Source organism: Pinus tabuliformis, chromosome 1_2, assembly GCF_031772625.1.
Source record: "Pinus tabuliformis cultivar Carrire ecotype Pingquan chromosome 1_2, CPIR1, whole genome shotgun sequence".
Taxonomy (NCBI): Eukaryota; Viridiplantae; Streptophyta; class Pinopsida; order Pinales; family Pinaceae; genus Pinus; species Pinus tabuliformis.
In genome coordinates, this window is record NC_142298.1 from 610,702,114 (window position 1) to 610,714,150 (window position 12,037).

At 37.9% G+C, this 12,037-nt stretch overlaps 1 protein-coding gene across 1 annotated transcript; it reads left to right on the plus strand.

Annotated features, from left to right (window-relative positions):
• The first annotated feature begins 10,918 nt into the window (after positions 1–10,918).
• On the plus strand, positions 10,919–11,545 carry LOC149207114 (uncharacterized). Its single transcript, XM_089397930.1, has one exon. The coding sequence runs from the start codon at positions 10,919–10,921 to the stop codon at positions 11,543–11,545; it is 627 nt and encodes a 208-aa protein (XP_089254056.1).
• Positions 11,546–12,037: the final 492 nt, after the last annotated feature.

The window sequence follows — 12,037 nt, forward strand, 5'->3', positions numbered from 1 at the left end:
TGTAGGTTTGGCTTTTCTCACCATTCATAGCTCATGCCCTCCTTCTAGTGCCAAAAATGTTGATTCCTCGAAAATCGTTGCATCAACATCAGGGAAAACCACCCGGTCCGGACCTTAGAGGCAACTCTTTTTTCGTTTGGTGTGGTAGCTCCGACTGGATATAATGGGACCAATTTCCCAATGATTTGTAAATAGGATGGATAAGTGGTTGATTTCCTATTATCTAATGATAATGATGGATAATTTATTCTAAAATGCAAAATTATAAACAACTAATCTATCCCGGGAAATTTCCACTTTAGTGTAACATTTGATGATCTTTATCTACAAATAGGCATATAGATGAATCCATTGATAAATAAAGGCATTCATTCATATGATAATTACTTTTTTCAAGTAGTTGAACAAAGTAATCATTAAAACATTATTACACTATTCTTCATATATCATTGACATAAATACAATTGAAAGAAGAACATTCCTTAAACATTCAATAGTGACGAGTACAAAGAATGCTGTTAAAACACATATATATATCAGATGATAGCAAGATTGAATAAACGTTGATTCATATAAAAGAATGAAGCAAAGACATAGATAATAGTAGCATATGTAATTTGAATTCTTTCTAATATCAATCACATTCAGATTCTGTCTTCCAACTTAGAAATACTCTCACAAAAAGCAATAGTGCATATCTCATTAAAGTATTCTTCATTAAAATTTAGAATATAGGCCCAGTCTTCATAAAAATATATATATATATCAGAAGCACAATAGTGTGACTCCCGATCCAAGTTTTGATACAAAAATTGAGGACCCTTTTTAAAGACATGAAATGGTCTATAAATACTATCTAAGCTAACTAATTATGAAATAAAAATGCTAAGAGGTGGTATAACCAAATCATGAAAATCTCCTTGAAATAGGCATGCTTGTAGTCAGTAGAATGATTCACTGTTTCAGTCGATCATCCTTTGGTTTGAGATGGCATATATCAAGCATTGGTTACAATTCTGGAGGGTGACTTAGACGTGAATGCAGTTGGGCTGAATACGTAGCATCATGAATTTCAGAAATCATGTAACCGATTGCATCGGTTAAACATTTCAGCGCTGCCTTTTACTATGTGGTTTAACCAAGAAAAACCAAAAGTTATCCCAAGTTAAACTTTGGATGCCCACGATTAATCTATCCTTCTTCTCTAATTCTTGTTTGCATGTATATTCTAATGCTTTAGCTGATGGAAATTTACCTGGAGTGCATTCTGAAATCAAATTAGACAGATAAAGAGTATCATTAATTACTAGTTGCTGATCTACATCTTGAAGTTGCCCTTTCTGCTTTCATCAATTGGGATTGCCATTCTAGGAAAAGAATTTCCTTGTGTGATTCTAGAATTGTAGGCAGATTTGCAGCTTATCGTTCATTAGTTTCTTGCTAAGCAAGAAAGTTTGTTAATGTCTCATCGGTCTGTTCCAAATTCTACCTTGCGTCAATTGATTTGTCGATAATTGATAAAGAAATTTCACAGAGGGGCTCAGCAACAGAAATATTATGACATGGTAATTTTAATTGTTTAATCAATGCCTTATTGATCTGGAGAGCTTCAGATCTGAACTTTGCTGCTTGAGGAAAATGTTGGGTCCCTATAATACTAGTAATTACCCCATTACTATTGTAGTTATACCCCTTATTTATATTGTTGTGCCCCTATTACCCCTATATTGTTATTTATGTGCCCCATAGAATCCCTCTATTGTTATTTTTGTGGCTTTATATTATTATTGTTAGGTCGGCTGGATTATATTGTGACTCCTTAGACTCCTATATATAGAAAGGAGGTTTTGTCATTTGTATCATCCAAGAATTGTTCATTTATGTAATGTAAAGGAGGTTTCCCCATCGAAGAGGCTGAATTCTAAGGCGTGGATCTATCTTTTCTATCTTTTTGTGAGCTGGTTTCATAACATTTGGTATCAGAGCTTTGGATTCTAGGGTTTCGCTGCTCCAAACAGGTCATCGTGGAATTTTCGCTATAACTTTTTTTCGGTGACGTTTCAGAAGCCGAAAAAAAACCCATTTGAGAAGAAATCGGGATGAACCTTGGGTCCGAATTTCAGAGCTTTTCGCGTGATATTGTCGGATATATGATCTGAGGAAGTTGGTCTTTTTGCAGACTCCTGAATTACACTCAAAACAGGTGACCTGGGGAAAATCGTCATAACTTTCTTTCTGATCATCAGATTGAAATTTTGTAAGAAGGTACAAAAAGAGGATGGACTTTAGTTTTCTTTTATATATTTTTTAGAGTCAAAGGTTGAAACAGTGACACATGGCACTTCATACAATTTCGCTCTACTGAACTAGTCTATAATCAGGTCACTGAGGGAGATTGTGCATAACTCTTTCTTGGAGAAACCAATTTGGATCAGACTAGTGGCATTGGAAAGAGGACATAGAAGGCTACTGCAGGTCACAATTTCAGAACTGGATGATTTAAAATTACAGAGATACATCAGATTCAATATCAGGCTTCTGCAAAGTAAAAAAAAGGTGTGTAGTTTTCTTTTAATTTTTGCATAAGCTTGGTTTGAAGGAATTCAAAGGGCATAGTAAAGTATTATTATCGGTAACTGATGCCACGAGGAAAGAAAATGCAAACACCTAGTAAGGAACCTGAAACCTCTAGCATGACTCATGAAGAAGAGGAAGAAATGCTACATGATATATCAAAATTACAAGAACAAGTGCAACAAATGTCACGCTCACAAAAGCTAACAGAAGCTAAGATAAGTGGCGTGGAATCTAAGATAAATGGCGTGGAATCTAAGATAAACGGTGTGGAATCTAAGATAAAGGACGTGGAAGCTAAGATGGAGGATTCGATGGAAGAATTGAAGAAGTTGCTACAAGAAAGGGTCACTAATGGTGAAAAGGTAGTAAAGGAAACTCATGATGAGAACAAAAGAAATGTTAATCATGATTCCATAGACTCTAATGTTGGATCGAAGACTCACCATGTTCCAAAAATCGATATGAGGAAGTTTGATGGCAAGGATCCCGCCACATGGATATTACAGATGGAGCAATTCTTCGATCTCAATAATGTGCAAAACACACAAAAGGTACGTATGGCAACTTTATATTTGGAACCAAATCAGTTTGTATGGTATCAATGGCTTTGTTCTCGTAAACAATTTATCACTTGGGCAATTTTTACGGAAGAATTGATAGCACATTATGAGGATACAAAAAGCAACACTTTTTTTAGCCAATTGATAAGTCTCAAACAAAAGGGTTCAATAATGGAGCACATTGAGGAGTTCCAAAAATTGAACATAAGGGTAAAAGATATTCCAGAGGAGCATAGGATTGATGTGTTCATAGGGTCTTTAAAGGATAATATCCAACATGATGTGCGCCTTTGGGAACCTGATTCATTAGAGAAGGCATTCAGGTTAGCAAGAAAAATGGAAAGCAAAATTATGGCAACTAGGAAGCATACCATTCACAACTATAAAGACGGAAGTGTTGTTGCCCATAGTCTTCCACAACCTACAAGGTTGACACCACAACAATTGGAAGAAAAAAGAGCAAAAGGGCTTTGTTACAATTGTGATAGCAAATACACAAAGGGTCATAAGTGTGCTGAGAAGAAATTATTCTACATAGATTGTGAAGAGGAAGAAGAAAAGGAGCAAGAAAGGTCAAAAGAAGAGGATATATTCCAGGAACAAAGCCTAGATGAAGAACAAATAAATCCGACCATATCTTGTAATGCATTGGCGGGAATTACCACTCCTCAAACCATCAAGATAGAAGGACAAATCAAGAAGAAAAAGGTAATAGTGTTGATTGATTCAGGAAGCACCCACAATTTTATTCATTGTAGGGTAGCAAAAGAATTGAATTGCTTCCTATATCCAGCACCAGAGTGTCAAGTGATGATTGCAAATGGAGGAACAATAAATTGTCTGGAAAGTGCCATAATATCAAGCTATCCATGGGAGAATATGTATTGACTAGCCCAATGCTTTCCATTCCAATGGGAGGTGCTGATGTTGTACTAGGAGTCCAATGGCTACAATCCTTGGGTACAATAGCTTTTAATTTTCAAGAACTTTTCATGAAATTTTCTGTGGAAGGAAAGGAAGTTGAATTAAGGGGTATTGCAGGGAAACCAGGAAAGATAATCAGCTCTAATGGCATGACAAAGCTTCTAAAAAAGGAGCAAAGAGGTGTAATTGCACAATTATGTTCGCTAGATGTTTCCACATTGGAATCATCTATTTCTCCAGATCTCCAAAAAGTCCTGGACAATCATTCCAAGGTATTTGAGACTCCCAAAGGTCTCCCACCTATGCGTGATCATGATCATGCTATTCATCTGATTCCAGGAAGTGTTCCTCCAAACATCAGGCCGTACAGATATCCATATGTCCAAAAAAGTGAAATTGAACGTATGGTTGCAGAAATGCTAGAGGCTGGTATAATTCAACCGAGTCAAAGTTCTTTCTCAGCTCCAGTAGTATTGGTGCACAAGAAGGATGGATCATGGCGCATGTGTCCAGATTATAGGGAGCTCAACAAGCTCACTATTAAAGATAAGTTCCCCATTCCTGTCATTGATGAATTACTGGATGAATTGCATGGATCAATTTACTTCACCAAGTTGGATCTTCGTTCGGGATATCATCAAATCAGAATGAAGATTGAAGACATTCCGAAAACGACATTTAGAACTCATGAGGGTCATTATGAATTTTTGGTCATGCCTTTTGGCCTTACCAATGCACCTTCAACATTTCAAGGTTTGATGAATTCAATTTTCAAACCATTCCTTAGAAAATTTGTGTTAGTATTTTTTGATGATATACTAATCTACAGCAAGTCTTGGAAGGATCATGTTGAACATGTTGACAAGGTGCTACAACTATTGGAGGAGAAACAATTATATGCAAAAAGATCCAAATGTTTCTTTGGAGTCCAGGAGGTGGAATATTTGGGTCATATTGTATCTCATGAAGGAGTTAAGGTAGACCCTAGCAAAATTAAAGCCATTAAGGAATGGAAAATCCCCACATCCATAAAGCATCTGCGAGGATTTCTTGGGTTGACAGGGTATTATCGCAAGTTTGTTAAGAATTATGGGAGAATAGCAGCACCTCTAACAACATTATTGAAGAAAGATTCATTTTCATGGACTCCGGAAGCAACAAAGGCCTTTAAACATCTTAAAGAGGCAATGTGCCAAGCACCGGTCTTAGCTACACCGGACTTCACAAAAACCTTTATTGTGGAATGTGATGCTTCAGGAAATGGAATTGGTGCTGTTCTAATGCAAGATGAAAGACCCATTGCTTTTGAAAGTCGTCCAATCAAGGGAAAGTTTTTAAGCAAAGCTATTTATGAGAAGGAAATGTTGGCAATACTCCATGCACTTAAGAAATGGCGACCCTACCTAATGGGAAGACACTTCAAGGTAAAAACGGATCATGATAGCCTTAAATACTTTTTAGAACAAAGATTATCCTCTGAAGAGCAACAAAAGTGGGTCACAAAGATGTTGGGTTATGACTTTGAAATCATCTACAAAAAAGGGAAGCAAAATGTGGTGGCAGATGCACTCTCAAGAAAGGATGAGGATATGGAAGCATTGTTGTGTGCCATTTCTATTATCCAACCAGATTGGATAAACGAAGCAAAGGAGGAATGGAAGAATGACGAAGAAGTGTGGGCACTTATTCAAAGCTACAACAAGATTCCAGTACTTCTGATACATTTAGCTGGAAAAATGATTCGTTATGGTACAAAGATCGCTTATACCTCTGTAAGAATTCCCAGCTAAAACAAAAGATTCTTATGGAATTGCACACTTCTCCCTTAGGAGGGCACTCAGGATTTTTAAAAACTTACCACAGGGTTAAGAAGGAATTTTTTTGGGATGGCCTTAAATCAGATATTCAAAAGTTTGTGGCGGAATGTTTGGTTTGCCAACAAAATAAAGTTGAAACAATTAAGACACCGGGTCTATTACAACCTTTATCCATTCCAAGCCAACGTTGGGAGGAGGTTTCAATGGATTTTATCACAGGTTTACCCAAGTCTGAGGGAAAGAGTGTCATCATGGTGGTAGTTGACAGACTTACCAAGTATGCACACTTTTGTGCATTATCACATCCATTTAAAGCCAGTACAGTTTCTACTGCATTTATGGAAACAGTTCAAAAGCTACATGGAAACCCAAAGATTATTGTAAGTGACAGAGATCCCATTTTCACTGGAAATTTTTGGACAGAATTATTTTCTTGTCTTGGTACTCAGTTAGCTCATAGCTCATCTTATCATCCTCAATCTGATGGGCAAACTGAGATAGTAAAAAATGTTTGGAAGGATATCTTCGTTTCTTTGTATCTGATAAACAGACACAATGGGTCAAATGGTTGCCTCTGGCTGAATGGTGGTATAACACTTCCTTCCATACAGCAACAAAAATGACCCCATTTATGGCACTTTATGGGTACCAACCACCATCAATCACATCATATTTAAGAGAAAATTCTAAGGTTCAGGCAGTGGAACATCACATCGAACATCAACAACAAGTCCTCCAACTCTTAAAGGATAACCTCGTGTTGGCACAAAATAGAATGAAACAACAGGCAGATCAACATCGCAGTGAAAGAAGTTTTGATGTAGGTGATTGGGTATTCCTACGGCTACAACCATATAAGCAAATGTCCCTAAAGCAAGCTAAGAAGGATAATAAATTATCACCAAAGTATTATGGTCCGTACAAGGTGTTGGAAAAGATTGGTACTATGGCATACAAATTGGAGCTTCCTGCAGCTTCTCGATTGCACCCAGTTTTCCATGTTTCATGTTTAAAGAAGGTTATAGGCGACAAGCTCCCAGTTCAAACAATATTTCCAGAACTTGATGAGGAAGGAAAAATTATATTGGAACCGGAAGCAGTCACAGAAACAAGAACTCGACAGCTACGAAATCGATCAATTTCAGAGTATCTTATCAAGTGGAAGAACTTATCCGCTGAAGATTCCACATGGGAGGATGAGAATTTTATGCAGAAGTATCCAGAACTACTCAAGCGTTGAGGACAACACTTTTTTGAAGGAGAGGGGCATGTTGGGTCCCTATAATACTAGTAATTACCCCATTACTATTGTAGTTATACCCCTTATTTATATTGTTGTGCCCCTATTACCCCCATATTGTTATTTATGTGCCCCATAGAATCCCTCTATTGTTATTTTTGTGGCTTTATATTATTATTGTTAGGTCGGCTGGATTATATTGTGACTCCTTAGACTCCTATATATAGAAAGGAGGTTTTGTCATTTGTATCATCCAAGAATTGTTCATTTATGTAATGTAAAGGAGGTTGCCCCCTCGAAGAGGCTGAATTCTAAGGCGTGGATCTCTCTTTTCTATCTTTTTGTGAGCTGGTTTCATAACAGAAAACTTTTGAACTTTTCTATTTGTTGTGATAGTTGAGCAATTTTCTCATCTTTTGTTTTGCTCAATTTCTCGTTCATTGACTTTAGCTTGGCCAATGCTAAGGATAATTCTTTTTGTTTCTTCACTGCACTTTGGTCTATCCTCTGCTTCTCCTTGAGCAATTGCTCATTTAGTTGGTTATTTGATTGCTGTTGCGCTGCTAACTACTGTTCTAATTGCTCTATTCTCTGCTGCCTTTCGGATACCTGTGCTTCCAGTGAAACAATTGTCTGATCTTTTTCTTTGAGTAAATTGCTAACTTCTGATGCTTTATCCATAGTAGCTGCCGAGTATGCCCCAGCATATTGAGAGAGTTTTGTAAGGTCTTCAGAAGGATTAATTTCTTCTCTCCATACCACATTAGCCATCTCTGTTTGTGTAGGTAAAAGAGAAGATTGATCAAACTTTCTCTTTTTCCTTTGTCTTTTTACTATAGCCTTATGCTTAGGGTTGTAGGAGACATCTAAAGGTGGTATTTCTTCTACTTGTAGGATGATTTCATCAGATGGATTTTCTGGAATTATCTCCATATCTTTCTGAGTGATGGATGGGCCACTTGTTCCTTCAGTTGGAACTGTATTAGTTGTTGTTTTGTGACCAGTTGTCACTTCAGGCATGTTGAATCCCTGTAAGGTTTCAATATTGCTTATAATTGAATTGAACTATTTCCATTCTTTAAGAAGCTTGGGATCAATATGAGTATCTGTATCCATGAGTTGGTTATCTTTTCCATATTCCTGTTCCTGTTGCTGTTCCTGTTCGGAGATCTTTTCCACATCAGAAGTCTTATCAGTAACTATTTGTTCAGTCTGACCAGATGACTGGACTGTAGGAGCTGTGACTAAGAGGTCTAAAGGCAGAGTTTGCAACCTCTGTTCTCTAAGCCTATTAAACACTTCTAATCCTTCATCTTGATATTTGATTCTAGCTAATGATTTAACTTGAAATAAAGATTCGGCTGAGGAAAATAGATCATCGAAGTCATCCTTTTCATGATCAAACTTTGCAAGTTTGGCTTGTTCAAGAACATTATAGGCAACTTTTCTTGGATCATATTGCCTGTTGGGAATTGTAGCAAGATTCAGCATTTGCAATTTTTCTGCCTCCTTTTCTGCATGTTTGTAATCATGAAGAGTGAAAACACCACATCTTAAAGGGAATGTAGGCCATGCCTGTTTCTTGGAATTTCTAAGGGTTTTGGATGTCCCATCTACTGTTATTTGATAGGCCAATTCCCGAGCTAACAGTTTATCGGGCACATACAGGGGAAGGACATGGGGTTTTGTAAGGCTACCAAAAAGCCTTATATAAGTGAATTTTTCTTCCCCAAACCAACTTCCGACTGCTGTCAAATCTGTTTCCACTTCCGGGGATATCCTGGGAGCAGGCTTATTAAAAATGGAGTAATAAATAGGTACAATAAAACCGTTGCAGATTTTATACAGATGGTTTTTGTAATTAGACTTCCATAACTGATCATAATAGATATGGATTGGTTTAGGGTCCACGGGGGTCCATCTCCACTCGAGCAATGGAAATTCAGAATTGAAACAAACAATATCCATAATGAATTCACTGTAATAGAATGGGGGAATGGTCCTAATAGTTTGATATGCATTTGCCCTATATTCTAGGATGGTTGTGGCTAGTTTATTAGATAAAATATTGGCCCAATCCATCACATAGCCATTGATTGCCACCTCCATCAGAGGGACCATTTCTATAGTAAACTTAGTAGAGTCATGTATTCCCCACATTCTACACATTAGAGCTCTGGCATAACAGTAAGGAGAAGCCAATGAGTCTATAGAGTACTTACCCGATGATTCGTGCTTGTGCTTCTCGGGAAAATGTCTCCACTGCTTAATTGGGGCTGACTCCGACTCGTTTTCTTTTGCAAACGCTTCAAGGAAGGCTTTTTTGTATCAATTTTTAGGCTCCGGTAAGTGATACATTTTCCTTATATCATCCGGTTGAAATGAGCCGAATATCCTCCCGTCAGTTGTGCAAAAGGTTCTGTTTGTAACTGGAATTTTTTCTACCACCCATCTCACGACGTCAGTATATGGGAAAACTTTAGCTCGCGCGACTATTCTGTGAAGAAAGGAGCATGCCAACTCTTTAAGAGTTCCTTTAGACTTATCAGTTGAATCAGTCATGGCCTCTTCTGATAGTTCTTCAGGCTCTTCAATTTCAATTAGATTATAGATAGCTTCCCAGCTAGTGTTTCCTAGTCCGAGACATGTCGTGTCTAATATTAATCCCTTTTTACTTGGTCTGGGATCTTTGGTTGGCTGAGTTGCTACTACAAGAGTTGCTGCTACAGATTTCTTTGATTTCCTTCCCATTTTGCTTGAGATTTCTAGTTTCAGCAGAATTCTGCACAAATGATTGAAAAACCGTGATACAGAGAAATGTTGCAACAGACCAATATGATAAATAAAAAAGAGTTACGTCGATCAGCAGGTGATATAGTTAAAGGTTGTCACGGATGAAATCTAAAGAAAAGATCTACCCTTAACTGCTTCATTGAATAGCTGTTAACCTATCAATCATGGTAAAGAAGTTTTAAATGCCCATCATGTCGCTTATATGTCGAATGATTAATTGAAGCATGCCTTAGATTTCTTTTTGATGGATGATCAGTGATAGATCATAAATCGGCGATCGGGAACATCAAGGGAAAGGCTTTAACACTCGATTTAAACATCTCTGATCTCTGAAAGGTGATTCAATGCATGCAAACCAATTTAAATATATCTTCGAAATGCGCACCTAATAAATATATCGCAATCGGGAATGAACTCAGGCTTTATTGTTTTGTTAATGTGATTTCGCCGATTGCCGATTGCGATATGCTTTATCGCATCGGAGGATTTGAGCATGCCTTTGTTTATGTATTGGCTCATTATTGTCATCGCCGATTTGCCGATTGCGATATGCTTTATCGCATCGGAGAAATTAAGGGGCTCCTTTATATTATGCTTGGCGTTTGGCTTCTTCGATATCTGATTGCGATTGCTTTTTCAGATCAGAGAGAATCGATAGGGTTTGTTGCGGCTTTGCGTATGTTTCCTTTGTTATTGCGATATGCGATCTTCCGATCACTTTATCGTAATAACAAAGAGTTTTATAGTATTTTAAAGTCACACTTTTATTTCCATTCAAAAGGATTTTAAAATGATTCATTTACCTTAAGCCTTTTGATAAGGGTTTTTTCTTATGATGGGTTAATACCAATTTTATTTATGGACACATAAATCTTATCTATGTTGAATTAAAGCTACTCATTTCTTATTCAAATTTTATGTGAAAATTTTTAAAGAAATGGGGAGGTTGTTGATTAGCACAACAGGTACATGAAGGACCATGCCCTCATCTACAAATTTAGAGGAGCATGGCTGACAGAGAAAGAATTGAATGGATCCAACAACGATGGCAGCCAAAAGGGCACACAGATCTCAAGCTGGGAGTGAAAGGATTCTTCACAGTGATCTTCTCAAACCTGGAAGACAAAGAGAGGATTTTTGAAGATGGACCATACTTCTTTAACAATGTTGGCCTCTTCATCAGGCATTGGGAAGAATGCTACAACCCTAACCAAGAGAAACTTCTGGTTGCCCCAATATGGGTTCAGCTATTTGGCTTACCAATGGACTTCTGGGATCCAGAGATACTAGAAGGCATTGGAAACTCGATCGAAACTTTTGTAAAGGTAGCAGACTCGACAAGGAAAGGTCGATACACCTCCTACGCCAGACTTTGTGTCTACATGAATATAACGGAACCACTCCCAGATTACATAGATCTGGAGTACCACAATGAGGTATGGCCACAACTGATTGACTATGAGCACATCCCATTCCGGTGCCGCAGATGCCATGAATATGGCCACTTGTTCTGGGCTTGGCCCCTTAACCAGACTGTCAATCAGTCGGTGGAGGAAAGGGATGGGGACTCGATGGCGAAAGCGGAAGGAGATGGGTATAAAGAGGTGAAAAGGAGGAAAAGAACCTTGATATAGGCTAGGAATCACAAAGAAATAGCAAAGGTTGCAAAACCGATTTTTGGTCTTACAAGAAATCTAGGGAAGGAGATGAGCGACAATACACAGGAAAAAGAAAGTCAGGAAGATAAAGGAATAGAGGGGAAAAAAGAAGGAAATGGTGATTGAGGTCGAGGAAGGACCAGAGGGCAACATGCAAATGCTGGAAACCCTAACGTAGATTAACAACTAGAAAGATGACCTAAGTGCAGAGGAACAAGTCATGAAGCGACTATTGTAGGAATGGAGACATTTGGATGAAATATTCATCCCGGAAGATTAGAAACAACTCTATAAAGAAACCTTCCAACGATATAGAGACAAGTAGGGCTCAGCGATCATAAGCCAACCTGAACATTTAGGGGCCCAAGCCAGCCAAGGAAAAGAGACAGGAACACAAGGAAAAGGTGGGAGGGGGGGGGGAAGACGCAAGAGAACGATGAATGAATCCATACAAATGGTAGGGGAATT

Bases quoted from the DNA above. Each gene is read 5' to 3' on its own strand.
- LOC149207114 (XM_089397930.1), top strand. From the start codon at position 10,919: ATGGCTGACAGAGAAAGAATTGAATGGATCCAACAACGATGGCAGCCA.